This window comes from Narcine bancroftii, chromosome 4, assembly GCF_036971445.1.
Source record: "Narcine bancroftii isolate sNarBan1 chromosome 4, sNarBan1.hap1, whole genome shotgun sequence".
Classification (NCBI taxonomy): domain Eukaryota; kingdom Metazoa; phylum Chordata; class Chondrichthyes; order Torpediniformes; family Narcinidae; genus Narcine; species Narcine bancroftii.
The window spans coordinates 125,687,714-125,714,860 of record NC_091472.1 but is presented as its reverse complement, the minus strand read 5'-3'; the positions used below and the strand labels follow the sequence as shown (position 1 = coordinate 125,714,860).

General features: G+C 40.4%; 1 protein-coding gene and 1 long non-coding RNA gene across 2 annotated transcripts in view; one reads left to right on the top strand and one right to left on the bottom strand.

Annotated features, from left to right (window-relative positions):
- The window catches only part of slc6a4b (solute carrier family 6 member 4b), a 73,358-nt gene extending 57,199 nt beyond the window's left edge, over positions 1-16,159 (top strand). Inside the window, exons 13-14 of the mRNA XM_069932753.1 lie at positions 3,298-3,402; positions 16,122-16,159. Coding sequence (XP_069788854.1) covers positions 3,298-3,378 — 81 coding nt within the window. The 3' untranslated portion in view covers positions 3,379-3,402; positions 16,122-16,159. The remainder of the gene's footprint in view (positions 1-3,297; positions 3,403-16,121) is intronic.
- Positions 3,427-24,982, bottom strand: LOC138761119 (uncharacterized). The gene is made up of 3 exons (XR_011356130.1): positions 24,884-24,982; positions 11,254-11,322; positions 3,427-3,466 (listed from the first exon to the last, which is right to left on the bottom strand). It is a non-coding gene; the product is annotated as an uncharacterized lncRNA (long non-coding RNA).
- Positions 24,983-27,147: the final 2,165 nt, after the last annotated feature.

Sequence of the window (27,147 nt, the reverse complement as noted above, 5' to 3'; positions counted from 1 at the left end):
CAGTTCCACCTCTCTCCCAAACTGCTCTCCAACCAAGCAATGGTCCCAACTCTTAACATATGTAGAGCAGTATAAAGGTTAATCAGAATTTACACAATTTGTCCCTATTGAGTAACTTGAAATATCATTGAATATGAAACACATCATACTGGTCTTAGTCAGATCGTTATTTGATTTGAGCTATAGTGCAGTCTGCAAATAAACAAAATTTAAAGTTCTTATTCTTGATTTTAAATCCTCTGAGGCCTGCCCACTCCTTATTGTAACCATGTAGCCCCTGCCCCCAATGCTGTATTGCTTTGATTGATACTTTTGCTTTCTCCTGGATGAGGTTTGTTTTTTTCCAGTGTTTCTATTTTGATTCAGTTGCTTCTGATATTTTTATCCTCTGATGAATGCTTCTTTAAAACTTGTGGGGTTTCCTCCTCCAAACTGGCCTTTCTTTCACTTGTCTATTTCTCCAAATTTTATGTTAAAGGTCCTTTGCAACTGCAAAATGTTAGCATATTTCATCCATAGGAGTTGAGGTTTTGAGCATGCTCATTTGGTAATGTTAAAAAGAAAATATGGTGGCACATGTCTCTCAAACATCACATTCCTTAGCCTGCACTCATCAGCAGAACTGATAAGAATCCAGAATAAAACCGGAAAACAAGGTTAGTTCTGGAGCTACACAGGAGTAATTGGAAGTCAAGCTGGGAGTTACAATGACAAAGTTTGCTGAAAAATGGAATACAGCCATTAAGCACTGCTGGGAGAGAGAACTGTGCAAACCTGTTTATATTAGGATTAACCTGGGATGCACATCCAACAAGTTACAAAAAAAAAATCATCATGGAAAATATCTTAATAGTTTGGAATATTTGGATGAGATGATAAACTGAGGATATTTGTTTTCTCAGCTGGAAGTAAGAATAACAAAAGGGAGCAAGGTGGTTATTTATGATGACCTGGCTGATATTTAACTCTCACTGAACACTACTAACTTTTTTGAATATACAGTATTAAAAATTACAGTAGAAGCACAAAAATCCAGATGCCAGAAATCGAAAACTCTCAAACTTTAAAAATTTAGTGGCTTTTTTGTGTGTATGCATGCCGACATAGATGCACAATGGCAACCATATGTAGCATCCGTATTTGCAAACCTGTGATAATGAATCCTAAAGTAGATAAACTTTGTGGTGTGATGAGAAAGAAGAACATGTTGAAATTGAGTGACAAACTTGATCTAATTTTTAAAAAAACCAGAATGTGGTGTGACCAATACCGTTCTAATGGAAACATACAACAGTAGAAAGTCTACAATTTACGATATAAAAAAGGGGGCTGCAAAGTCCATGGAAACAGTTATTACATTTGTGGAGCTTCAGTCTTTAAGACGTTACGCATGTACACATGGTGCAGAATAATCTTATCACAAAGAAATTACCAAGTCGTTCACGAGGTAATAGGCAAAACTATTTAAAGAAAGCAAAAAAAGTGTCAAACAGTACAGCAGATGCAGTAGAAGCTGCAACTGTTCCATCCACAAGCAGAGCAGCTTTATTCCTCCTTCAATTTGAATTTTAAAAGAACTGCCTGAGAATCCAGAAAATCCACACCGACCCAATCCCCGAGCAGTCCCGATTTTCAGACTTCTACTGTACAAATTATTTGATTGCTATCACATTGCTGATCTATGCCAAAGTTGCTTGCCAACTATCATACATCACATGAAAAAACTTGAAAAGCACAATATAAATGCAAATAAAATCTTTTTACATAATTATGTCATTTATTTTGATGTTCTAAAATTAGTTTTATAGTACCTGTAATTAAGAGTGTCAGTGATGAAGAATGGAATACATTTTAACCCATTGTCAGTATTTAATCTCAGTTGTATGAACAAAGTAAAGATATCTCTCATTAAACTTGGATACAATATAGTGCCTGGTCCCTCTGCTCACTTTATGCCTTAACCTAAAGGTCTTGCTGGAACCTCCCATAACATAGTTAGGTGGAATTTAGGAGAATGACGTGGGAGCTCATTGAAACATTTTGAATGTTGAAAGAGTAGATATAGGAAGGTTGTTTCCCATGGTGAGAGAGTCTAGGACAAGAGGACACAACTTCAGGATTGAGGGGCATCTGCTTAGAGCAGAGATGTGAAGGAATTTCTTCAGCTAAATCTGTGGAATTTGTTGCTACCTGGAGTTGTGGAGGCCAGGTCATTGGATGTAATTTAGGTTCTTGATTAGCCAGAGCATTGAAGGATATGGGGAGAAGGTTAGGCAGTGGGGCTAGTGGGAAAATGGATTAGTGTATGATTAAATAGCAGGGCTGAATAACTTATTTCTGCTCCTGTGTCATGCTATTATGGTCTTGTGTTTCAGTTTTTCCTGCTCAACTTGTAAAACCATTGTTATGAAATAGGCTGACCATCTTGTCAGTGCTGGTTCCTTATAGAGTTATCTGAAGCAGAAAGATGCTACCCTTGTAATGATCTGATTGTATGCCTCAAAATGCTCTTAATCAAAGAGAGCTTTAAGTTGACAACTGGTTGAAAAGTATGATGTTCTAACAGATCCCAAACAAATCTGATTACAGATATTATGAAACTAATTTCAAAAAGTCAAAATGATTTCAATCATCACAGTAAGTTATGAAAAGAGAGATTTGTATTTAAATAGAACAGAGACACCTGAGAGTTGCAGGTGCACCGTACCTTTACAATGGCTAAATGTTGACTGCAACTTCCCTTTTGGGAGCCCTGATTGGCCACAATCTCCAGTGCCTTTTGTTCGTCACTTTGATTCTGACTCCCTTGGTCCTCGAATCATTCACTCATGCAAAGGACTTCTCTCTGTTTATCCTATCTAAACCCATTGTGATCTTCCATTTCTCCATCAAATCTACTGTCAGTCTTCTGGTCCAAGGAGAAATGCTACAGTTTCTCCAGTCTAACTTGATAAATGAATTCCCTCACCTCAGAACTATTTAAAATTAGCCACAATGTGATGTATTTAAATAAGATGTGCAGTTTTCTTCTTGAATAATGTATTTTTTTCCCACTCTGATTTTGTCCATTGGAATTGTTCTGACACAACCCAACTGATTTAATTCAAAGGCAACAGAGAACTAACATTATTATCCATATTCTTCTAAAATGTTATTTTCCATTGAAACTTTACTCCTATTGCCAGATTCAGCAGCTTGCACTATACTGTTCCATACAATGTACTAATCTTAATTTAAGGCCAACCTTCTGGATTCTTTGCCATATTTATTATGTTAAATATTTTTTTCTTAACACAGCGCTTGGCAGTTTGTATCCAACCAGAGAAGGTGATCAAAGACCAGAAGCCAGATTTCCTCTACATGAATTCCATCTCATAATTCCTTGCACACACACACATACAGGTAGACCGTGTTTTACGAATACTCACTTTACGAAAATTCGCTTTTACGAAGAAACCTGTGTTCGCTATTGAAAAAAAAAATTTGAATGAGTTTTTACTTTTACGAAAATAGCCGTTTTGGCATATGAAAAGTTTCATAGGAATGCTCTAGTTTCATAATGCAGGGTATATCTATATATTTCAAAACTTAACTTGAGGATTTGTATGGATTCAAGAAAAAAGTCCATTGCAGAATCTGTAGGAATATGCAACATGGCAAAAACTTTGTTGCTTCACTTAACATTCCATCTTCAGCAAGAACAAAAATATGAACTGGATCAACGATTTCTTAAGAAGCCTTGGAAAAGGATTTATGATATTTATGAATGGATTATTAGGAATTTATATAGATAACACTTTGTTCCATTGTAATTCTTGTGTGCAATGAAGAATATTTTGCTATTTCAACTGAAAGTATCCCTGCAAAGTTCTGATTTGTAACTTGTTTTCAAAATTTAAGTTGGCTATTTCTGTCTGGATTTCTATTTCAAAGTATCCTTTCCAGACAAAGACCTGAATACTGTATAATTTAAAGACTATGTTATTACCGTAGGCTAGCTTTCACTAACCAAACTTTCTTCCATGCCCTGCAAAAGAAATAACCGGAAGTTTGCTTCAATCTTAGAAGAAAGCCCTGTTTAAATTAAGACCCTAAAATGGAAATGAAGTTGCTGGGAAGGCAGATGAGTGATATGGTCAGTTGGTTCAGCAGACAGCTTGGGTTTCCATTTTCTTTCATTTTTGTATACCAGTGTGAAACTGACAGAGGTTTTGAGACTTGGGCTCCACTCAAGTCTTTTGGCAGAAAATATTTACATTTGATATCAGATGTTCTGGGGGGCTATTAATGTGAAAGCCATGATCAGTGGCAGAGCTAGTGATGTCAACTGCATATAGACTCTGCCAGATTCCAACTGTCAGGAACATAGAACAGTACAGCACAGTACAAGCCCTTCAGCCCTTGAGTTTGTGCCAATCTGTATATTCCTTCAATTAAAAAAAGTACTAAACCCTCCCTACTCCATAACCCTCTATTTTTCTTCCATCCATGTGTCAGTCTCAGAGACTCTTAAATCCCCCCAATGTTTCAGCCTCCACCACCATCCTGGCAAGGCATTCCAGGCATCCACAACTCCATGTGTATATAAAAAAAAACTTACTCCTGATGTCTCCCCTAAACTTCCCTCCCTTAACTTTGTACATATGTCCTCTGGTGTTTGTTGATCTTGCCCTTGGAAACAGATGCAGTCTATGCCTCTCATAATCTTGTAGACCTCTATCAAGTCTCCTCTCATTCTTCTACACTCCAATGAGAAAAGACCTAAGTCTGCTAACCTTGTCTCATAAGACTTGTTTTCCAAAATAGGCCACATCCTGGTAAATGTCATCTGTGCCCTCTCCACAGCTTCCACATCTTTCCTATAATGAGGTTACCAGAACAGAACACAATACTCTTAAGTGTGGTCTTACCAGAGATTTGTAGAGTTGCAACATGACCTCTCTGCTCCTGAACTCAATCCCCCTATTAATGAATCCCAACATCCCATAGGCCTTCTTAACTATTCTATCTGCCTGTGTGGCAATCTTAAGAGATTTATGGATTAGGCCCACAAGGTCCCTCTGTTCAATAGAGCCTTCTGGTTTGTCCTTCCAAAATGTATCACCTTACACTTATCCAAAATGAAAATCATCTGCCACTTTTGTGCCCAACTCTGCATCCTGTCTCTATCCTCTTGTAACCTTTGACAATCTTCAGCTCCATCCACAACTCCTCCAACCAGAGGTGTCATCCACAAACTCACTGGCCCATCCTTCTGTCTCTGTCATTTATAAAAATAACAAAGAGCAGGTGATGCCAGAACAGATCCTTGCAGCACTCCACTAGTTGCCGACCTCCAGGCACTACTACTACTCTCTGCTTTCTTCTGGCTAGGCAATTTTTTATCCACATATCCAGGGTTCCACTGATCCCATGCCTCATGAATTTCTGGATGAGTCTCTCGTGGGGTACTTTGTCAAATGCCTTGCTAAAATTCACGAAGACCACATCTACTGCCCTACCCTCATCAATTTGTTTTGTTACCTCTTTAAAAATCTCAATTGGGTTCATGAGGCATGACCTTCCCTTCACAAAGTCATGTTGACTATCCTTGAGTAGATTGTACTTCTCCAAATGCTCATAAATCCTATCCTTAAGAATCTTCTTCATTAGTTTGCACATCACTGATGTAAGACTCAGCAGTCTATAATTCTCAGAATTCTCCCTATTACCTTTTTTTAAACAAGAGGATTACATTTGCCATTCTCCAATCCTCCAACACATCCTTTGTGGCCAAAGAGGATTCAAAGATCATAGCTATTGCCCCAGCAATCTCTTCTCTCACTTCCCACAGAACCCTGGGGTATATCATGTCCGGCCCTGATACAACACTTCCACTTCCTTAATCTCCACATTATCCAGCCCACCATGATCAAGTTCCTTTTCTCTTGTGAATACTGATGCAAAGTATTCATTTAAGACCTCCCCAACCTCCTCTGCCTCCAGGTACACGTTGCCTCCTTTATCCTATAGCAACCACACCTTCATTTTCATCACCCTTCTAATCTTTACTTATGCGTAGAATGTCTTGGAATTCCCCTTAATTTTAGGTGCCCAGACCTTCTCATGCCCCCTTCAAGCACTCCTGTCCTTTCTTAAGCTCCTTCCTGGCTACCATATATTTCTCATGAGGCCTTTTGATTCCTACTTCCTACATCTAATGTATGCTTCCTCCTTCCTCTTGACTATTTGCCTGACCAGGTTCATTCCCCAGAACCATATCCATTATAGCCTCTACTCTTGTCAACTGGTCCGTGTACTGTGTCAGGGATCCTTCTTGAATACAGCTGACAAATTCAGCCCCATCCATCCCTCTTGAAGTCAGTAGGTGCCAGTCGATATTAGGGAAGTTGAAATCACCCGTAAATACAACCCTGTATTTCCCGCACCATTACAAAATCTGCCTGCTTATTTGCTCCTTGGTATCTCAATGGCTATTTGGGGACCTATAGATCACTCCCAGCACAATGATATTTCCCTTCCTATATCTGATTTCCACCCACATCGACTCAGTGGGCACTCCCTCTGCAGCATCCTTCCTTTCTATAGCCATGATACTATCCCTGACCAGTAATGCTACTTCCCCCCCCTCTGCTTTTTATACCTCCTATCCTATTCCTTTTAAAACACCTAAACCTCCAGAACTTGCATCAGCCAAGCTTGCCCTTCCTCCAGCCAAGTTTCAGTAACGTCCACAACATCATAGTTCCACGTACTGATCCATGCTCTTAAGTTCATCCCCTTTATTCCTAATACTCCTAGTGTTTAAATAGACACATTTCAACCTTTCTAAATGGCAGCCTTTATGTTTTGTCCCCTGCCTGTTCTTCCTCACCAACTTAGAGCATCATGCTTTTGTCCTTCTACCTTAATCTCTGCACTCACATTCTGATTCCCACTCCCTGCCAAACTAGTTTAAACCCTCCCCAACAACTTAAGCACAGCTACCCACCAGAATATTGGTCCCTCTCCAGTTCAGGTGTACCCTACCCTTTTTGTACAGGTCACACCTTCCCCAGAAGAGATCCCAATGAACCAGAAATCTGAACACTTGTCCCCTACACCAACTCTTCAGTCACGCGTTCATCTGCTCCATCTTCCTGTTCCTACCTTCTCTGGTGTGGCACAGGTAGCAATCCTGAGATTACCAGCCTTGAGGTCCTGCTTTTTAACTTTTCTAACTCCCTATATTCCCTCTTCAGGATCTCATCCCCACTCCTATCTATATCAATGGTCACCTCATTGACCAAGATGTTTGGTTCCTCCCCCTCCTCCTCAAGAATGCTATGAACTCCATCAGAAACATCCTGACCCTGGCACCTAGGAGGCAACATACCATCTGAGAGCCCTGATCCGGTTCACCAATCTTATCTGCTCTCCTAACCAATGAGTCCCTAATTATCATAGCTCTCCTCCAGTGAAGTAATTCAAAATATGTTTTAATAGTTTCCCCCAAAGATTGAGCCATGCAATGAACCATCTGAATTGGGAAGATCCCAAGTCCTGGTCGAACAGGGTTAGTTCATCTTAGCTAGGGTGATGGAAGAGGCCCAAGAATCAACCATTGCTTTTCACATGGCACTGAACGAAGATTTCCTCCCCTTTTTATGTGTTATTCATTTTTCTTGTTGCAAAAGACACATCTGGTCCTTGAATGAAGACAGAATTGGTCTTGGTTGTGACAACTTTCATTGTCATGTAAGAGCTCACGTAAGAAGAGAGGACACTTTGACACAACAATAGCACACCAATGCAAAAAATCCCACCAAATGCTTCTAGAGGAGCAGTTTGTCAAATGTAATGAATATATTGTACTGGAAATAGTCCTTAGGCCTCCAAATACCACCAGGAGACTGTGGAGTAGATAAGTGGGCAGAATGGTGCAGAAACAATAGGGTTGTTGTTATAGGAGACTTAAACTTCCTGAAAGTTGACTTGCATCTCCTTACTGCAAGTGGGAGAGATGGGGCAGAATTTGACATGTGTGTCCAAGGATTCCTGACACAGTATGTGGACCAGCCGACTGGAGGAGAGGCCATACTGGATCCAGTACTGGGTAATAAAAATAGTGAGGTGACAGACTTCTCTGTGAGAGAACATTTCAGAGACAGTGATCACAACTCCATAACATTCAGTAGAGCCACGGACAAGGATAAGAGTAGACAAAATGGTAAAATGTTTAATTGGGGAAGGGCTAAAAATGATGGGATTCGGCAGGAAATGGGGAGATTAAACTGAGAACGGATGTTCTCAGGGAAAAGCACAGAAGTAATGTGGAAGATGTTTCAGGACCACTTGCATGGGATTTCAGATTTATTGTCAGAGTACATGCATGACATCACATACAACGCTGATTCTGGGGAAAAGATGTTAGGATTAGGGAACCCTGGTTGACAAAAGCAAGACAGTTGGTTAAGAGTAAGAAGGAAGCATACAGATGGTTTTGGAAGCAAAAGGCAGGAAGAACTCATGAGAATTATATGATAGCCAGGAAAGAACTTCAGTGAGGTAGAAGGGGGCATAAAAAGGGGACTTCAGTGAGGTAGAAGGGGGCATGAGAGGGCTTTTGCAAATTGGATTAAGGAAAGCCATAAGGTGTTCTTTGCATAAACGAAGCACAGAAGAATAAGGACAATGAAGGTCGGGCCGCTTAAGGACAAAGGAGTCAACATGTGCCTGAAGGCAAAGGAGGGAGGGGAGGTCCTAATGAATGCTTTGCTTCAGAGTTCACCAGAGAGGAACCTTGGTTAATGTGAGGTCAGTACAGTGCCGGATCAAAGTATTGCAGGATAAATAAATAGTGCCGGCTGGCGCATGTGCCATGAGGGGGTAGTGTGACTGCAGTGCTCCCCACCCCACCTCCGAGAGAGTTTTTGACACTGATCCTGCATTTTTGTGTTGGTAAGTTTGAAATAATCTTAATTATTCTTGACAAATGATGCCAGTTTCTCAGATCACTATATATTCAATGGCGCATCTAGGGAACATAGCACCTATGGCAAGCATTGAAATTACATCCTTCCTCCCCTGTTAAAACTTACACATTTTGCACTTACACTGAAATTACACTTACACCAAAATTGCATCCCCCCTCCCCTTCTAAAACTTGCTTGCACATTTTTTTAAAACAAAATTTAATTACGGCAGTGACTGGTGGCTGGCTCAATGTGGGATCAATGGCCATCTTCCTTACCCATAATTCCCCATTTTAGCCTATTATCCCCTTTAATCAGGGTTATTAACACAGACTATCAGTGTGGTATCTCATAGCCACTGCACAATGATGAAAAGGAAAATGTTTCTTATTATTCATAGTACATAAATGCAGGAGCCCTTTAAAATGTGGGGCCCATAGCATATGCATACATTAATCTGGCCCTGAGTCAGTATAGATCAAGTTTATTTCCTGGAGCACGTTGAAGTTAAGAAAGAGGAAGTGCTGGATCTTAAAAACATGAGGATTGATAAGTCCTTGGGACCAGACGAGATATACTACAAGTTACTACAGAAAGCAGGGGCATTGGCAATTATCTTTGCATCCTCCCTGCCCACTGAGAAGGTACTAGGGGATTAGAGAATGGAAAATGTTGTCTCTTGGTGGAAAAAAAAACTAATAGAGAGAATACTGGGTATTATAGACAAGTGAGTCTTGCCTTAGTGGTGGGCAAACTATTACAGAGGAATCTTGGGGAGAGGATTTAGAAGCATTGAGAGAAGTATAGTCATTTCAGGGATAGTCAGCATGGCTTTCTAAGGGGTAGGTTGTGCTTCATGAGCCTAATTAAGTGTTTTGAGGAAATAACAAAAGAAATTGATGAAGCTAGGGCCGTAGATGTGATATTCATGGAAGATTCATTCAAAAATTCATGAGTCAGGCAGTGTGGATTCAGAATTGGCTTGCTTGTAGAAGGTAGAGTGTAGTATTAGATGGAATGTATTCTGCCTGGAGGTCAGTGATGAGTGGACTCTGCTCTTTGTGACCTTTATAAATGACCTGGATGAAAATGTAGAGGATAGGTCAGTACGTTTGCAGATACCACAAAGGTTGAAGGTGTTGCGGATAGTATAGAAGATTGTCATAGGTTACAAGAGGATAGAGCCAGGATGCGGAGTTCAATCCGGATAAGTGTGAAGTGATGCATTTTGGAAGGTCAGACTTGAAAGCTGAGAACATTGTTAATGGAAGGATTAATAGTGTGGCAGAACAGAGGGACAGACCTTGGGGGCCTAGATCGATAGATCTCTCAAGTTTTCCGCATAGGTTGATAGAGTAATTAAAAAGGCTTATGGTTTGCAGGCCTTCATTACCTGGGGGATTGAGTTCAAGAGTCATGAGGTAATGTTGCAGCTCAATAAAACTCTGGTTTCTCCATACTTGGAATATTATGTTCAGTTCTGGGTGTCTCACTATTGGAAGAATGTAGATGATATTGAGAGAGTGCAGATGAGATTTACCAGATGTTGCCTGGATTCAAGAACATGTCCTATGAGGCAAGGTTAACAGAGCTAGTGTTTTTCTCTTTGGAACAAAGAAGCATGAGAGGGGACTTATAGAGGTCTACAAGATTATGAGAGACATAGATAAGGTGGACAGCCAACATCTGTTCCCCAGGGCAAGAGAAACAAACACTGGAGGACATCTGTACAAAGTGAGAGGATGAAAGTTTGGGGGAAACATCAGGGTAAGTGGAATGCATTGCTGGGGATGGTGGTGGAGGTTGGAGTAATAGGGACATTATTTAAAAGACAGGCAGATGAATGCAGAAAAAGAGAGTTATGGGTGTGAGATAAGGGAGTGTTTAGTTTGTTGAGTAGGTTTATGTAGGTCTTCACCACATCAAGGTCCAAATGGCCTGCACTGTGCTACAATGTTCTATAACAGGAGGGGCTGATTTATTCCCCTAATTATCTTTCACTCTTACTTTGTATCTCCATTCTGACCGATCCCTCTCTCTTCAACCCTTATTCTATTTAATATATTTTTATAGTTTCCCAATGCTGCCTATTCCCCAACGACTTGAGTGAGAAGCAGGTTCTGCAATCAGAAGCTCTGCAACCTGTCAGACCCTGAATTCAAACTGTACTCACACCAAGAAATGAGGGACTCAAAGTACAGTACTGTCACCTGGTGTTTAGACAATGATATTACATCACAGAGCTTCAGGATTTGTTCCTTGCAAGTCTTTCCCAAATAATGTTGTTAGAGGACTGTACCTGTCTTGATTTGCATATGAAATGGTGTTACTTAGATAAGTTACTACATCAGTCAACCCAGCAGAAGTTCTGAAAGAAAAAGGGAAATACGAAGAATAAAAGTTCAAACATGTATTCTTTAAATGAGAGGAGTCAAACATGAAAGTCCACAGACACCGTGAATTGAAGTAAAAACACAATACCAGAGAAACTCAGCAGGTCAAATACTGTTCAAGCATCTGCCTACATTTTGCTCATACCTTGATGAAGGAATCAAGCCAAAACATTGGTTTTGTATCTTTATCTTTATCTTGTACACAGTTTGACCTGCTGAGTTTCTTCAGCATTGTGCTAATCTATAAATGATCTTTTTTTTATAACAGCTGTAGTGAACAATAATATAGTTGAGTAAGGAAATAAATTTTGCTTGGGTTAAATGAGCTTAATCTCTCATTCTACCATTTTAAAGTCTTTAAACAATTACAATGCTCAAATCATCACATGGTTAACACAAATGCTTTTTTTTTTGCAAATGTGTTCTTAAAGAAAAGTTGAAGCTTCTGCCTATTTTCAACTCAGATTTTGTAAAATAACATCTAACGTTTGTAACTTTGAAGACTGTATCTAGTTAAATTAATTAATTCCCTTTGTCAACATTCTGAAATAATGAATAAAATGTTGTGTGACAATTGTTTATTTCAAACTGTTGGACGATTGGGTGCAAACTTAACAGCTTATCACACATAAATGGCAATTTGAATACATCTGATCTTGAGTGTGGCTTTGGATAAATAAATTTTACTGTCATCTCCCAACAGCAAACAGTTAAGGTGGGTTCAGATTATGTTGTGAACATGATTGATGTGGAGAGGCACAGGAAGGAGAGATGGTGGCTACCGTTCTTTTTCTCTTCTCTTAGATCTTCTCCAGAACATTAAAAAGATAATGGGGAAGCATTGATCAGAAGGAAAATTATATATGGTATCCTTCCATAATCAATGGCCATAAAGTTGTGTCATGTATAGATCTGGGAATCTTAATGAGTGAAGGAACAGAGAGAATGTACATCATTCGGGTTGTTGACTAAAATTGATTCTTTAAAGAAAACCTACATAAAATGTACACTTGCTGCCTCCTCCTGCTCATTGGTAGAGGTTGTGGGATTATGAGGTGCCACAGGGGTAGGCCTTGATGAGTCCTTTTTCTAGATGTGACACTCTGCAGCCATGGTATGGGTGAATGGGGAAAATTAATAGAGCAGTAGATGGATATGGAAAACTAGTCAAGTATGTTGCTTTGTACTATATGGTGCTTGGATCCTTAAGCATTGCTGAGGTTGCTTGCCTTCATGTTAGTGGACAATATCAGTTGCTGTCTGAGCACTGACATAGATCCATTCCCAATCCATTACCACAGCAACAGGTCTGTGGCAGATGCCATCTCAATGGCTCTAAACAAAACTCTGGAACATCTATACACCAATGATTCATACATCAGGATGCTCTTTATTGACTAGAGTTTGGCATTTAACACCATCATCCCCTCAAAACTAATTAGCAGACTCCAAGACCCTGGGCCTCAATACCCCATTGTGTAATTCGATCCTGGATTTCCTCACCTCCAAACCTGAATCGGTGCAGATTGGTGAGAACATCTCCTCCACAATCTCCGTCAGTACCAGAACATTACAGGGTTACGTTCTTAGCACCACAGAGCTGCACACTTACGACTGTGTGGTTTGGTATGACAACAACAACACCAATTTCAAATTTGGCAAAATTTGACAGATGAGCAGAGGAATGTGAGCCTGGTATTGGGGATGGAAAAACCTCTGAATGGAAAGCCCTAGAAAAGGTAATGGACACAGCTAAGTATATCACAGGCAAAACTCTCTCCACCATCAAGAAAATCTTTGTGGAACGCTGCCATCAGAAAGTAGTAGCAGTCATCAAGAATCCACACCACCTAGGACATGCTCTGTTCTCGCTGCCATCATCAGGAAAGAGGTTTGGGTGCCACAAAAGTCATACCACCAGGTTCGGGAACAGTTGCTACCCCTTCACCATCAGACTCCTCAACTTCAAACTCAATCTGAGACTCATTTAAGGACTCTCACTTGGCACATTATTTATTACTAATTGTTTTATGTATTTGCACAGTCGGTGTGTTTACATTTCTTTCTTTGTTTATATTTCTCTATTTTGTATTTGTATCTTTTCATGAGTGTAGTTTACACTACCAATAAGTACAAACTCTGCCTTGCCCTCAGGAAAAAGAATCTCAGGATTGTATGTGATGCTATGTAAATTTGACAATAAATCTGAACTCAAATATTTCATCATACTCTCAAACATTTGACCAGCCAATGTAACCACAGCCATTTTTTTCTCAATGTTGATCCCCATGATCTTCATGGCTGGGAAATCTGAGGATAACAGTGAACATTAAGGAAAGGGTTATTCTCACATGTTGATGATGGTCATTTCCTGGCATAGAGGTAACTACTTTTCAACCCATATCTGAATGAAAGCTGGGTCTTGGAGAATACTGTTTACTGCCTTGCAAATGTGCGATCATCAGCCTCATGTCTGATCTTATAACAGAAGGCAGGTCATTAAAGAAGCAGTTGAAATGGTGGGTGAGGAGACTACCTGAGGAACCTCTGCAGGAATATTGTTAGATGGACAAATGAACTGCAACAACTGCAACTATCTCTCTTTCTGTGAGGTAAGTCACCAGCTCGTGAGCATTTTCTCTTGTCTATTTCTGAGCGTTGGGAGATTATTTTCCTTTGCAAATCTTGTTCAGAAGTATTTTGAAAGATATTTTGAATCATTATCAAGTATAGCTCTGACTTCACGAGTCCTCACAAGCATGTTCCAAGAAGAAATTACTGAACTGTGATAGGTAAACATTCGCTGAATGCATTGTGTCACTTGAACCGTACGTCATTGTAGCAACCCCACCATACTGATTCACATTGAGAAATCAGGTGTTTCAGCAAGAAGGATAAAGGTCCAAGGAGAACAAGGCTTGCAGGAGCTGACTACAATGTATGCTTACTGGGTTACCTACAGCAAGCATCTCAAGGCACTTACAAATACTACCAAGACTCTCTCCATGCCTCGGAGGCATGTTTAGTGTAGCGGTTAGTGCAACACTATTAAATCCCCAGTGAAAAATGCTGGAGAAATTCAGCAGGTCAAGCAGTGTCCTTTATGTAGCAAAGGTAGAAATAAATAACCAATATTTTGGGCTTGAGCCTTTCATCAAAGTATGAGAGAATGGTGGGAGTCACGTGATGCTGTGAAGTTGGGAGGACATGCCCTAAAGAGCTCCCTTTCTTTAAAAAAAAGCTTCATAAAGGAAAATTGGCCCAAAGAAAAAGTTTTAACTTACTCACGCTGAGGCAACATGGTCATGAAGAGCAGGAGGCAGGTGACTGAGGAGCGGGACCAGCCAGAAACACTGAAAACACTGAGTGAAAATTCACTTGACGTTGGCGATCTACAGGCTCCCATGGTAATAGTGGGACCTAGCACAGAAGGCATGATGGAGAAGCCTTTGGCGTTGGGTTCACCTGACAAAAGTATCCTGATAGCGGTACAGTCGCTGGTGACCCAGATCGGTGGTCTGGAACAGCGAATGCACAACAGACTGAAAGGAGTCTCCAAAGGCCTGGTCAACCTGCAAGCTTAAATCGGGACCCTGACGAATCAAGTTGGGACCCTAGAAGACAAGATGGAGGATGTCCAGGAAAAGCAAAAGAAACTGGAGAACACAGTTGACATGTGGGTTGCCGAGAAAAAGCAATTGATAGATAAGTTGGAACACTTAGAAAATTATAATCAGTGTAAAAAATATTAGACTATTGGGCCTGAAAGATGGGGAAGAGGGGAAGGACCTGGTCAAGTTCTTCTTGCAATGGACTCCCTAAGGTGCTGGGGAGGGAACGATTAAGAGGTCCTCTAACCATAGAAAGGGCCCATCAGACAATCGGTCACTGCCCCACCCCAAATCATCGACCAAGACCTGTCCTGTTACGGTTCATCATAGCCGAGACTGGGAAACAGTGCTAAGGGCAGTGATGATTAGGTCAAGAGAAACAAGACACTCAGTGGAATTCCAGGGGAGAAGACTGATGTTCTTTCCTAACCTAAGTTCTGTGCTGCTAAAACAAATAAAAGAGTTCAACCAGGCCAAGAAAATATTGAGAGACAAAAAAGTTGAATGCGCAATGTTATTCCCAGCTACTTTAAAAGTCGTGCTGTCTGGAAGGGAAAGGAAGCATTTTAAGGAGATATAGGAATCTATGCGATGTGTATGGGAGCTACCAGAAAATGTGCAGGCCCACAAAACACAGGCTAAACTGAACCATTTGAAAAACTATAGACGAAAGGTCTAAGTAACCACAAGACAATGAGGGCTCACTACAGCCATTACAGTTTTACAATCATTGACTTACAAAGACATTTGAAATTATTATAGATATAAATACACAAAGTAACCAGAGTTTGACAAAGTTCTGTAACTGGTTGGGGGGAAATGGGGAAATTTTTATTTTTCTTTGTTTAAAAAATTTCTAAGTAGGTAAAATAAGGGGAGCATGAGGCGGAAGAGACTGCACAAGATTGCAGTGTAGATCAAGCAAAAAAGATGGCACACAAGAAGACTCGCAGTAAGAAGGGAAATGGCGCAGGTGTACGGAGGAGCAGTGTCAAAGCAGGAGATGGGATTACTTTGAGTGTTTTCTTTGCTATCTTTGATATACAAGAGGTTTTTAAGGTTTATTTCATTCTATCTGGTTTAGTTTGTGGGGCAGGGATATACTATGTGTTTGTTTATCTTCCAATCTTTTTTCTTTCTGGCTGTTGTGGATGTTGACACAGAGAAGCTGCAAAAGACAGAAAGGCACGAGGAGAACGTCACTCATGACTATCAAACGAAGGCGCTGTGAAGGTGAAATGATAAAATATAGAAACACAGATGAATAAGGCTATCGAATTTATCAGTATTAATGTGAATGGCCTGAACCCATAAAAAGGCTCACCTTAAAAAACTAAAAGCAGATAAACTATTTACAGGAAACGTATTTGACTAAAAAAACATGATAAACTTAAAAGGGAATGGGTGGGGCAGGTGTTCTCCTCCTCCTTTGGTTCCAAAAGTAGAGGGGTAGCCATTTTAATACACAAAAGAGCAGTGGTGAGCGGTGAGTTACAGACCCAGCCAGGAGACTTGTAATGGTGCACTGTCAACTATATTCAGAACCAGGGACACTACTAAACTTTTATATGCCAAACTTTGATGATGAGCAGTTTATGCAAAATGCCTTCCTGAGGGTGGCAGAGGGAAGGCAGAATACATTGATGGATGGAGACCTGAACTTTTGCCTGGACCCCATTCTTGATAAGACAACAAAAACACTAGTAAGGTCCAAAGCAGCAAAACCAACTCTGGTCTTCATGAAAGAATTAAATTTGATAAACATATGGAGACAGAGGAACTCACAGGCCAGGGACTATTCCTTTTATTTGAAACCTCATGATTCCCACACTAGAATTGACTATTTTTTTGATGTCTGCCGGTTAGAGAACAGAGTCCTTGAATCGGAATACTTAGCAAAACTTGTATCAGATCACTCACTGTTAACTATACAGATAATAATGCCTGAAAAGCAGGTAAATGCACATAGATGGCGTTTTAATGCTACATTATTGAGAAATCCAGACTTCTGCTCCTTTATAAGAGGTCAGATTGTCCTGATCTGTGAAACAAACTGCTCCTCAATGGATAACATATTTTTAGTATGGGATACACTAAAGTCCAACCTAAGAAGGCAGATAATTTCATGCACCAATAAAAGAAAACACCTAAGGGAGTTAGAGGCACTAGAACAGGAGTTCACAAAATTAGAAAAAGAATACCAAAATTCAGGATCAAATGAGAAATTGCAGGAACTGGAAAACAAGAAACTTAAATATAATACTCTGCAAACATACAGAGTGGAAAAAACACTCTTGAAATTCAAAGATATTATGAACTAGGTGAAAAAACACACAAAATATTGGCATGGCAACTAAGAGCAGAGAAAACTCAACGGACAGTTAATGCGATTCAGTCTGGGCTGGACTTGATAATACACAACCTGAAATAAATTAATGATACCTTTAAAACATTATGAAAAATTATATAAATCCAAGATGCCAAGAGATGTGGATAAAATTGAGGAGTTTCTGGCAAGGATTGAGCTGCCAAGACTGGTCCAAGAAGACCAGATGGAATTAGATGTCCCACTCTCTAAGGAGGAAATTGAACAGGCCCTGGGAACCTTACACACAAATAAGTCTCCGGGACAAGACGCTTCCCCCCCCCACCCCCCGAGTTCTAGAAAGAATTTAAAGGCTTACTAATACCACTATTAATGGGGGTCATGGACTAGGCGGCGGGGTCGCGAACTCTCCTGGAGTCCTTCTCAACAGCCATTGTTGTGGTGATACCCAAAAAAAAACAGGAACCCAACAAAGCCATCCTCATACAGACCCATATCACTACTAAATAAACCCAACAGGTTGGGTCAATATCTCCCTAAACTAATAAACCAAGTGGGCTTTATCAGGAAAAGGCAATCTGCCAATAATTTAAATAGACTGCTCAGCATTATTCATTTGGTGCAAACAAAGCAAGATCCAAGTATAGTAGTCTCACTGGATGCAGAAAAGGCAATTGGCTAGAATAGCCCTTTCTTTTCAAAGTTCTGGAAAAATTCAGAATGGGACAAGCATTTGTCAATTGGGTTAAAACGATGCATGACAACCCACAGGCAAAAGTCAGTACAAACAGGCAAACATCACCAACATTTCCCCTTAGTAGATCCAGTAGGCATGGATGCCCCCTGTCACCAGGGATGTTTGTCCTAGCAATTGAACAATTGGCAGAGACTATTAAAAAGATCCATTGATAAAGAGTCTCAAAGTGGGTCAATATGAGCACAAAATAAATTTAATGGCAGATGATGTACTGTTGTACTTGACAGACACGGCCGGGTCCTTGCCAAAGCTACTCGCCACACTGGAGGACTATGGCACAATATCGGGCAACAAGGCCAATATAGAGAAAAGTAATAATATGTCACTGAATAAATTTAATTATGAAAAATACCAAAAAAAATCGTAACTTCATTTGTCAGACATGAGTCATAAAGTACCTAGGAATAAAGCTTGATAACAATTTGGAAAACCTATATAAACTTAACTATCCCTCTATGCTTGAGATGATTGAGGAATATCTGGCGAGGTGGAGGGACATGCCCATCATTCTAATAGGGAGGGTCAATTGCATAAAGATGAAGGTGATGCCAGGTCTTCAATACCTCTTTTAATCGTTGCCAACTCCATTCTCACAATCTTTTTTTTAAAACACTGAATGGCAACATAAGGTGATTTTTTTGGAATGGGAAAGTACCCAGAATAGCCTTAAAGAAATTGACAAAGGACTACAGCCTGGGAGGGTTAAAATTGCTTGATTTAAAGAAATATTATCTTAACAGCCCAGTCGAGGTTCTTCACATCCTTCTTTGAAGACAGGGAGACACCCACCTGAGTGCAAATGGGATTACACATAATGGGGGAGGAGACGGTGAAAGATTCATATACAAATGGGACCTGTAAGGTAAAACATCATGAGATGGGAATGTGTAAGGAGTTACCCTGTACAGGGCTGTAACAAGATGTGAATGCATCCTTGTACTTACAAGATAAGAGAGACATTGATGGATTGAGAGGCAGGAAGCTAGCAGGGAAAGGATAGCAACAGTTTTAGTCATTGGACAAGTAATGATATGATGATGTTCTAAGCATGTATCCAAGGGTATAAAAAATCACCATTTTGCTGATAACGGCAGAATGCATTCTCCGACTAACATGGTTAGTTGCAAGTGTTACAATCCGGTAATAAAGAACAAAGAACCCTGATTTCGACTCAGTCTGGTGTTTGTCTCACTCATTCATGAACAAAGCAGACCTAACAGACCCCATATCAATAACAAAAAAAAGGGCAATCCCATACTGAAACACCTAATCAAAATTAGATACTAAATTATCGAAAGTATGGGGGAAAATATGGAAATTTCACCTAATGCACCATTGACTCAAAATGAGTTGATGCTCATGAACAAGGGCAACAAAATTTTAGAGACTTGGCACCAGCAGGGGATTCAATACATCAGAACAGCTACAAAGGGAGATAACTCATGTCCTTTGAACAGCTAAGGGGCAAATATGATTTGTCCTACAGGACCTTTCCCTGTTTCCTCCAATTAAGATCATTCCTGAGGGACAGGTAGGGCCCTACAATGAGCCCACCTGTGCCTAGTGATTGAGAGGTTGCTTCAACAGGGAAATACGCCTAAATTTATATCAAGAATGTACTCGGTACTCTGAGCTGAAAGCCCAAAACAAGAGCTACATAGATCAAAGGAAAGATGGGAGTCAGACCTGGGAATTACATTTCAAGATGCTGGTCAGACTGGTGCAAGGACAGTGTCGCAACAATCATTAACTCTAGGTATAGAGTGGTTCAGTACAATTTTTTGTACCAGCTCTACCTCACACCCCAAAAAATTCACTAAACAAAACCAGAGGTGCCAGAAACATGCTTCAGATGTGGAGTGGAGCAAGGAACATTCCTTCATACAACCTGGTCCTGCGTAAAGGTAACCCCATTCTATCACGATTTGGCTAACGTACTAACTAAAATAACAAAGGTAACCTTCCTGCCGGGCCAAACACTATATCTACTAGGGAATCTTATGGATTCAGGCTACAATTGACAAAATTACAAATTCAATTAACATTTATATCCCTGGCCATTGCAAAAAAATGCATAGCGATGACCTGGAAATCCGACTCCCCTCTTCTCATCAGCAAATGGGCTACTGAGATGCACAGCTGTATTCCCATGGAAAAAAATTACCTATAACCTTAGGAACTGACACAGCACCTTCGTTAGAATATAGCAACAATATCTGGAATATATGGGATCACGGCTGTCGCCACTCTCCAGCAAAAGGGTTTACAAAGAACACAAGGGGATGGCCCCATGGTCTTCATGGAGACATATGGGAAATGCTGATGCCACACTCTGCCTTTGTTTCTTCTCTTGCTCTTTTCTTTTTCTGACCTTTTTTTTGGTTTATATCACGTTGATCCTTTCTTTCTTGGGGGAGGGTTGGGGGGGGGGGGAAATGGTAGAGGGAGAGACGTCATATATAAGTAAATCACTGGATAAAAATGACATGGTCTACAACAACCAATGATGTACTCTCCTGTTTAAGAAGGAAAATTAAAAATAAAATAATTTTTAATAAAGGTATGAGAAAATTCCGGCAGGCATTCGAACAAAAGGGAGGAGGGAAGGGATGGGAAAGGCAGGAAATGATAGGTTGATGAGGGGAGGGAGGGGACAGCAACAATGAGGGGGAGGAGAGATGGCTGGGTGGGGAAGGAAGGGAAGAACTGGAAAGACAGTAAAGGGGAGGGGAAAGAAAAGGCAAACAGGTTTAGCATAAAACAGAGAAATCAATGTTCATGCCATTTGGCTGGAGAGTGCCCATACAGAAGATAAGGTGTTGCTCCTCCAATCTGTGGGTGGTCAGGGCAGGATAGTGCAAAAGGCCATGGACAGACATGTGGGTCTGGGAGTATGACTCAGAATTGAAATGGTTGGCTACTGGGAGGTCACTATGATTGCAAACAGAGGAGGTGCTCAACGAAGCAATCTTCCAATCTGAAACCAGTCTCTCCGATGTAGCGAATGCCACGAAAGGAGCACTGGATGCAGTAAATGAGCCATGCGGATGTACATGAAGTGTTGCTTCCATGAAAGGCCTGTTTGGGGCCCAGACCATGGCAAGGGAGGAGATGTGAGGGCAAATATTACACCTTTTGCAGCCACAGGGGAAGGTGCCGGGAGGACAATAGGTGGGGAGGGATGAGTGCACAAGGGAATTACAGAGGGAGTGGTCCCTGCGGAAGGCCAAGAGGGGAGTAGAAGGAAAAGTGTGTCTGGTGGTGGGATCCTTAGTAAGTCCCAGAAATTCTGGCAGATGATATCTTGGATGCAGTTGTTGGTTGGGTGGTAGGTGAGGATGAGGGGGATTCTCTGTTTGTTACATCTGGAGGGGGGGGGAGGGTGAATGGCAGATGAGCAGAGAATGGAGGAAATGCGGGTGAGGGCTGAGATGATGATAGTGGAGTGAAAACCACATTTGTGGAAGAAGGCAGACATTTTAGAAAATCTTGGGGACAATTGCAGTGGAGATGAGGAAATTAGAAAGGGGACAGGGTGTGAGGAAGTGTAGTCAAGGTAGTTGTAAGAGTTGGAAGGTTTGTTCGTATATGTTGGTGGAAAGTTTGTCTCCCAAGATAGAGATAGCGAGATCCAGGGAAAGTGTTATCGGGGATGGACCAATTGAGTTTGAGATCAGAGTGAAATTGGTCGTGAAGGGGATGAAGTTGACATGGTGCATGAGGCAGCCCTGATGTAGTTGTCGACATACAGGAGGAAGAGTTGTGCGGTCTTGCCTGTTTCGGCTTGTAGTACCAGTGACCCAGGTTCAAATCTGCCACCCTCTGTAAGGAGTTTGAAAGTTCTCCCTGGTTTCCTCCCAGTGCTTTGGTTTCCTCCTGCCCTTCAAAATGTACAAGGGTTGTAGGTTAATTGGGGTATGTGGGCGGTACAGGCTTGTGGTCTAAAAAGGCCTGTTACCGTGCTGTATGTCTAAAAAAAATACTCCAAATTTACTGGGAGGGGATTTTCAGTAAATTCAGAGATGTGGTCACATTTGTGAAGAAATGCAATATTCTCTCTTAACTGTTCAACTCCAGTAAGTAAGAATTTCAGTGCACATGCACACTGGAAAATGGGTTTTTTTTGACAATAAACTCATTACCTTTAACTCTTGGGAATCTCTCGTCCATGACCACTCAGTTCTAGATGATAGGGAGAAACGTTTGCGTTGGCAGCACACAAAACCCCCAGTGTCAGCTCCAGGAAGAGTGCTCTTCCCCACAAACTATTCACCCACCTGGAGAAAAGTCTACTTTTTCCTACACTGGCCATCTCCAAACCCACAAAATTGGAGTGGAAGGAAGTCTCCCTTGATCCAGAGGTCCGCTCAATGAATTATTTCAAAATCAACGTTTTTGTTCTCTTCATTGTGTATGAAGCACTTGGGTCACTTCTACCTCTTCAGAAAATTGTATTTAAGGTGAAAGGGAAGCAGGATTCCCAAAATCGAGCATGTGGTCTGATGAACCACTTTTAATTATTTATTTGCTGGGATCCAAAGAATGACACCAATTATTTTCCATGAACTCCAAGGATTGGTCTTACTTTGCATCAGGAGCTTGCATTGACCTCCTTCATGACTTTAATTCAGTCAGGCCCTCGGTCCACGAAACCCAGTTGGACTTTTTCAATGGAACCTCATGGAAGACGAGGCGAGGGGGAGTGATGACGTCATTGCTCTGTGCCTGACGCAATCACGTGCGTCGCGGAGTGACGGGCGCGAGGACCCGGGTCGTTTGCGCGATGGGCTCGCTCTCACTTGGTCTCCTCGCTGCTTCACTCTCGCTTGTCCGGAGCCAGGGCCGAGCCCCGGTTTCCCGAGAGCGGCCTTTCAGTGTGCTGAAGTACCAGAATGTCGGTAAGGATGTCTGACGGGCGGGGAGAATCATGGCCGTCAGGTGTCGGGTCGGGTCGGGTCGGGTCGGGTCGGGTCGGGTGGGGGGGGGGGGGGGTTGACCTTTAAGATGAGAATTAGAGGGGAAGGAAAGCATCGCATAGCTCAGCTTAATTGGTACTTGGAGCTTGAACCAAGGGACATTTGGGTTCCATGCCCTTGTGCCACCACTTCAGATACTTTCGCTTCAGGATGATGTCCAGTGTATGGAGTTGAAATTGTTGCAGTATTTAATATGCCCCTGTTTATTTCCTTCCTGCAGTTCTGACTGTCAGTGTCCTGAGCATTCTGGTGCTTGTCTTGATTATCATGGCGATCTGCGTGTACAAACCCATCCGTCGCCGATGAAAGATCTGGGGGTTTCTTTATGGAATCTGAGATGAATAGAGATTTTTTTTTTGAATTGTATACTCTCCTTTCGGAAAATAATCACCTGGGAAAATATCTTCATTTTTACATCTATGACAAAGGATTGGGATACTTTTGAAGACCTGATAGTGAACCAAATAACTAGAGGATCTGTTTGCAACTGAACATGACCACTGACTGCTCTGTGGAAATCCTATGCAATTCAATTTGCTAAGAATTACATCTTAAATGATGGGGATAGGATGTCTGATTTATTTGATATCTGCAGAGTATTTGTATGCATTGGGAAGTAAGACATTGTACTGTGCCATAAATGATCAGGTATTCTTTTGTGACAATCTTTCTCCCCTTTGTCTTTAACTCATCTCAGCGTGATGCATTCCCTCGCTGACAGATGCTAATCAGAGTACTGCATTTGGATAAATAGCAACGTTTTTGTTCTCATCATTTGAAGCACTTGGGTCACTTCTACCTCTTCAGAAAATTGTATTTAAGGTGAAAGGGAAGCAGGATTCCCCAAAATCGAGCATGTAGTCTGAGTGATTTAATCAACCACTTTTAATTATTTATTTACTTTCCATTTGCTGGGTTGCAACTTTGAAATTCAATAAACGACCAAGGCAAGAGTTTGCATCTGTTCAAAATACTTTCTGGTGGTTAAGGGAAAATTGAGGAACAATGTTGGAAAGTATTAGCAATTTGTGTAGCATCTGTGAAGAGGGAGGCAGAGTTAATGTTTCGGACTCGTCCTATTTTTCAGATCTGACATTACTTCAGTGGCATGAAATGTTTATTCTATTTTTTTTTCCAGATGCTCTGCCTAACCTGTCTGGTGTCTGAAAATGTTCTTGTGTAGATTATTACGCAATAAAAATGACAACCCACACTAATACTTTCTGAAACCTACCCCCCTCCACAAAAAAAATGCTAGGTTTAGAGAAATTAAAATCAGAAAATTGCATTATTTTCAAAGATTTTGCAATGGAAAATTATCTCGGGATGGCCAATGTTCTGGGCAAACACCCCTACACCCAAAATATCAACCAGCACAAAACTACATATGTTCCACATTAGTGAAGAAAAAGGTGGAGATACTTTGCCAGTCAGAGTTTTATTCTTGAAGGAACAGGCTTAATGTTTCGGGGCTTTGGAGAATTATCCAGAAACCTGAAAAGCTTCTGACCATCTCCTGTCTTTCCATGGATATTGTCTGACCTGGGTTACTCAAAACTATTTGACTAGGTTAATCTTTTAATATGGACTGAAGGTAATTGAAGGCAGTTCAGTAATGACAGGCATATTTAATCTTTTATGAGTTATTGATGATGCTGACTTGAGATGAATCTTTCATATAATGTTGGATAGTACCCAGGAGACTAACATTTTGCTCCTTGTTAAGGATACTTTATAGGTTTTTTTCAACCTATATTTATTGATACATTTTTTGAAACAATATCATGATTGAAAGGGGATCTTGCCTAAGCATTCCCCATTGATAAAAATTTAAATTTGCCATAGCTAAAATAGTGGATAACTCACCATTAGTCTACTTTGACCTTTTGGTGTTTGTCATTGTGAAAGTTGAATTTTAATTGTTACTGCTGCTGAATTTTATTCTTGGTTTTTGTGGTTATCTTGTTTAGTCTATGTATCTCAATATTTAATTATGCACTATAGGGGTAAAGCTGTCATACAGTGATTGTATAATGATGAGGTCACCATTGGAATATTGTGCATCGGTCTGTCGCTTTATTGAAGCTTTTCCTTGCAATGGAGGGTATGGAACGAAGATGAATTATGTGATAATTTGTACAATGAGAAGACATTGAATAGAATGGGCCCTAAAAGATTCAAAGAATGAGAGTGATCTCATTAAATTATACAGAATTCTTAATGATTTGACAGGATATATGCAAAGATGTCTGAATAAGGAAGTAGACTTTCAGAAATTGTTGGAAGATTGATGGAATGAAGTTAATCTTGGGAATACCCTATTTGATGGGTGTGGAGACTCTGCTGCTCTGTATATTGAGAATGAGATTGATTTTTGGATATGAAGGAATATAGGTTAGATTAGTTCGTGAATGTGGACCTGAGGAGAAAGATCAGCCCATGATCTTCTTGACGGCACTGTTAGTGCAGCAATTAGCATATCGCTAGTTAGTGGCCAGGGTTCGAATCCAGCGCTGACTGTAAGGAGTTTGTACATTCTTGCTGTGTTTGTGTGGTTTTCCTCTGAGTGGTCTGGTTTCTTTCCACCCTTCAGAACGTTTGGGGGGGTTGTAGGTTAATTGAGGTATTTGAGTAACATGGGCTCGTGGGCCAGAAGGGCTTGTTACTGTACTGTATGTCTAAATTTTAATTTAAAAGTTGAATGAACGATGCAGGAGCCTGAACAGTTTCCATTCCAAATTTGTGCACCATTCTGACTTGGAAATAAATTACTGCTCCTTCATCATTAGGTGATCGAAGTCCCAGAAGTCCATCATTATTCAACACAAGAAATGCAGCAGTTCGAAGGTGATCAGGGATGGGCAAGGCCATTTACATCTCTTAAATTAGTATTTTTGAAGTTTTAAAAAATAAAACAAATCTGTTAACTTTATTTGTGTAGGTAACAGGATATTTGTTCCTAAGTTTTGAGAAAAACACTAATAATTTTTTAGTGATAGTACATTCTGTTTACGATATGGGTTACATGCTTTTTTGTACCTTTTAAGAAACCAGTTGAGGGTATTACAGACCTGACAGTTTGAAAACAGTATGCCATATTTGAAACAGCTTTATTCTGTGCATTAAAGCTGACCTCTGCTGGATTAAAAGGAATCAACGGTATTTGTGCTCATTCGGGACACCATTTTACTTTGCACTAATAATTAATGTTCAAAACATGAACTGGAATTTTTGCTTGAAACTTTTTACATGCTGGATGAATTATTTATTATTTTTAATGGTTTTAATTTTTGTCGAACAGTGTTAATTGAAATCAGTGGTGTGTGAAATTTACCTCTATTGTGCTGCTAAATTGTTTTTATTTTGTGAGACAACCATCTTCCTCTCAGTTTTCTAAAAATAATTTTATTAAATTCTTTCTTCAATTCATTCTGTCTATTTTTTACCAATCCTTTGCAGGTCTCTATTAGAGTAGATGAATTCAGGTGAAGTTTACAAAATCCATGGGGATTAAAAATCATTGTTAATATTAAGCCAGTAAGTTGCATTCTAATTAATGGTTATATGGTTATTAAAGGAGCAGGAGGTTTTATTCAGGGGAAGAGAGAGAGAGAGATTTAGTGATGCAACTTGTTAGATGTCAACAAGGTTGGGAGCAATTCTTCCAAATGGTAAGGGTTAAAATCTTCTATATGGGATGGAAAGGGGAGTTGCGGTTTTGAACTAGATAAATAAGTTATAATTTTCAGGGTCATCTCAGAGAGAAAGAGAAGCAGGATTCCCAAAAATCAGCATGTGGTCTAAGTGGCTGAATGAACCACTTTTTAATTATTTATTTACATTCTATTTGCTGGGCACGGGCTTGTGGATAGAAAAGACCTATTACCATGCTGTATGTGTAAAAATAAATAAAAGATAACCCAGATCTTTCAAAATAATTATTTCAGTGAGAAAAAGTATACCCAAGTAGGTTTCCAAATTATTTAACTAATATGTGCTTCTAGTGATTTAATTTGAAATCTATTTCTACCTGCCATACACTCAAGGATTCACATTTGTCCCCCTTTTTTATGATTGTGTGGGTAATCAAGCCATATTGGTACTTCTCTAAAAGTACACTTGGTACAGTG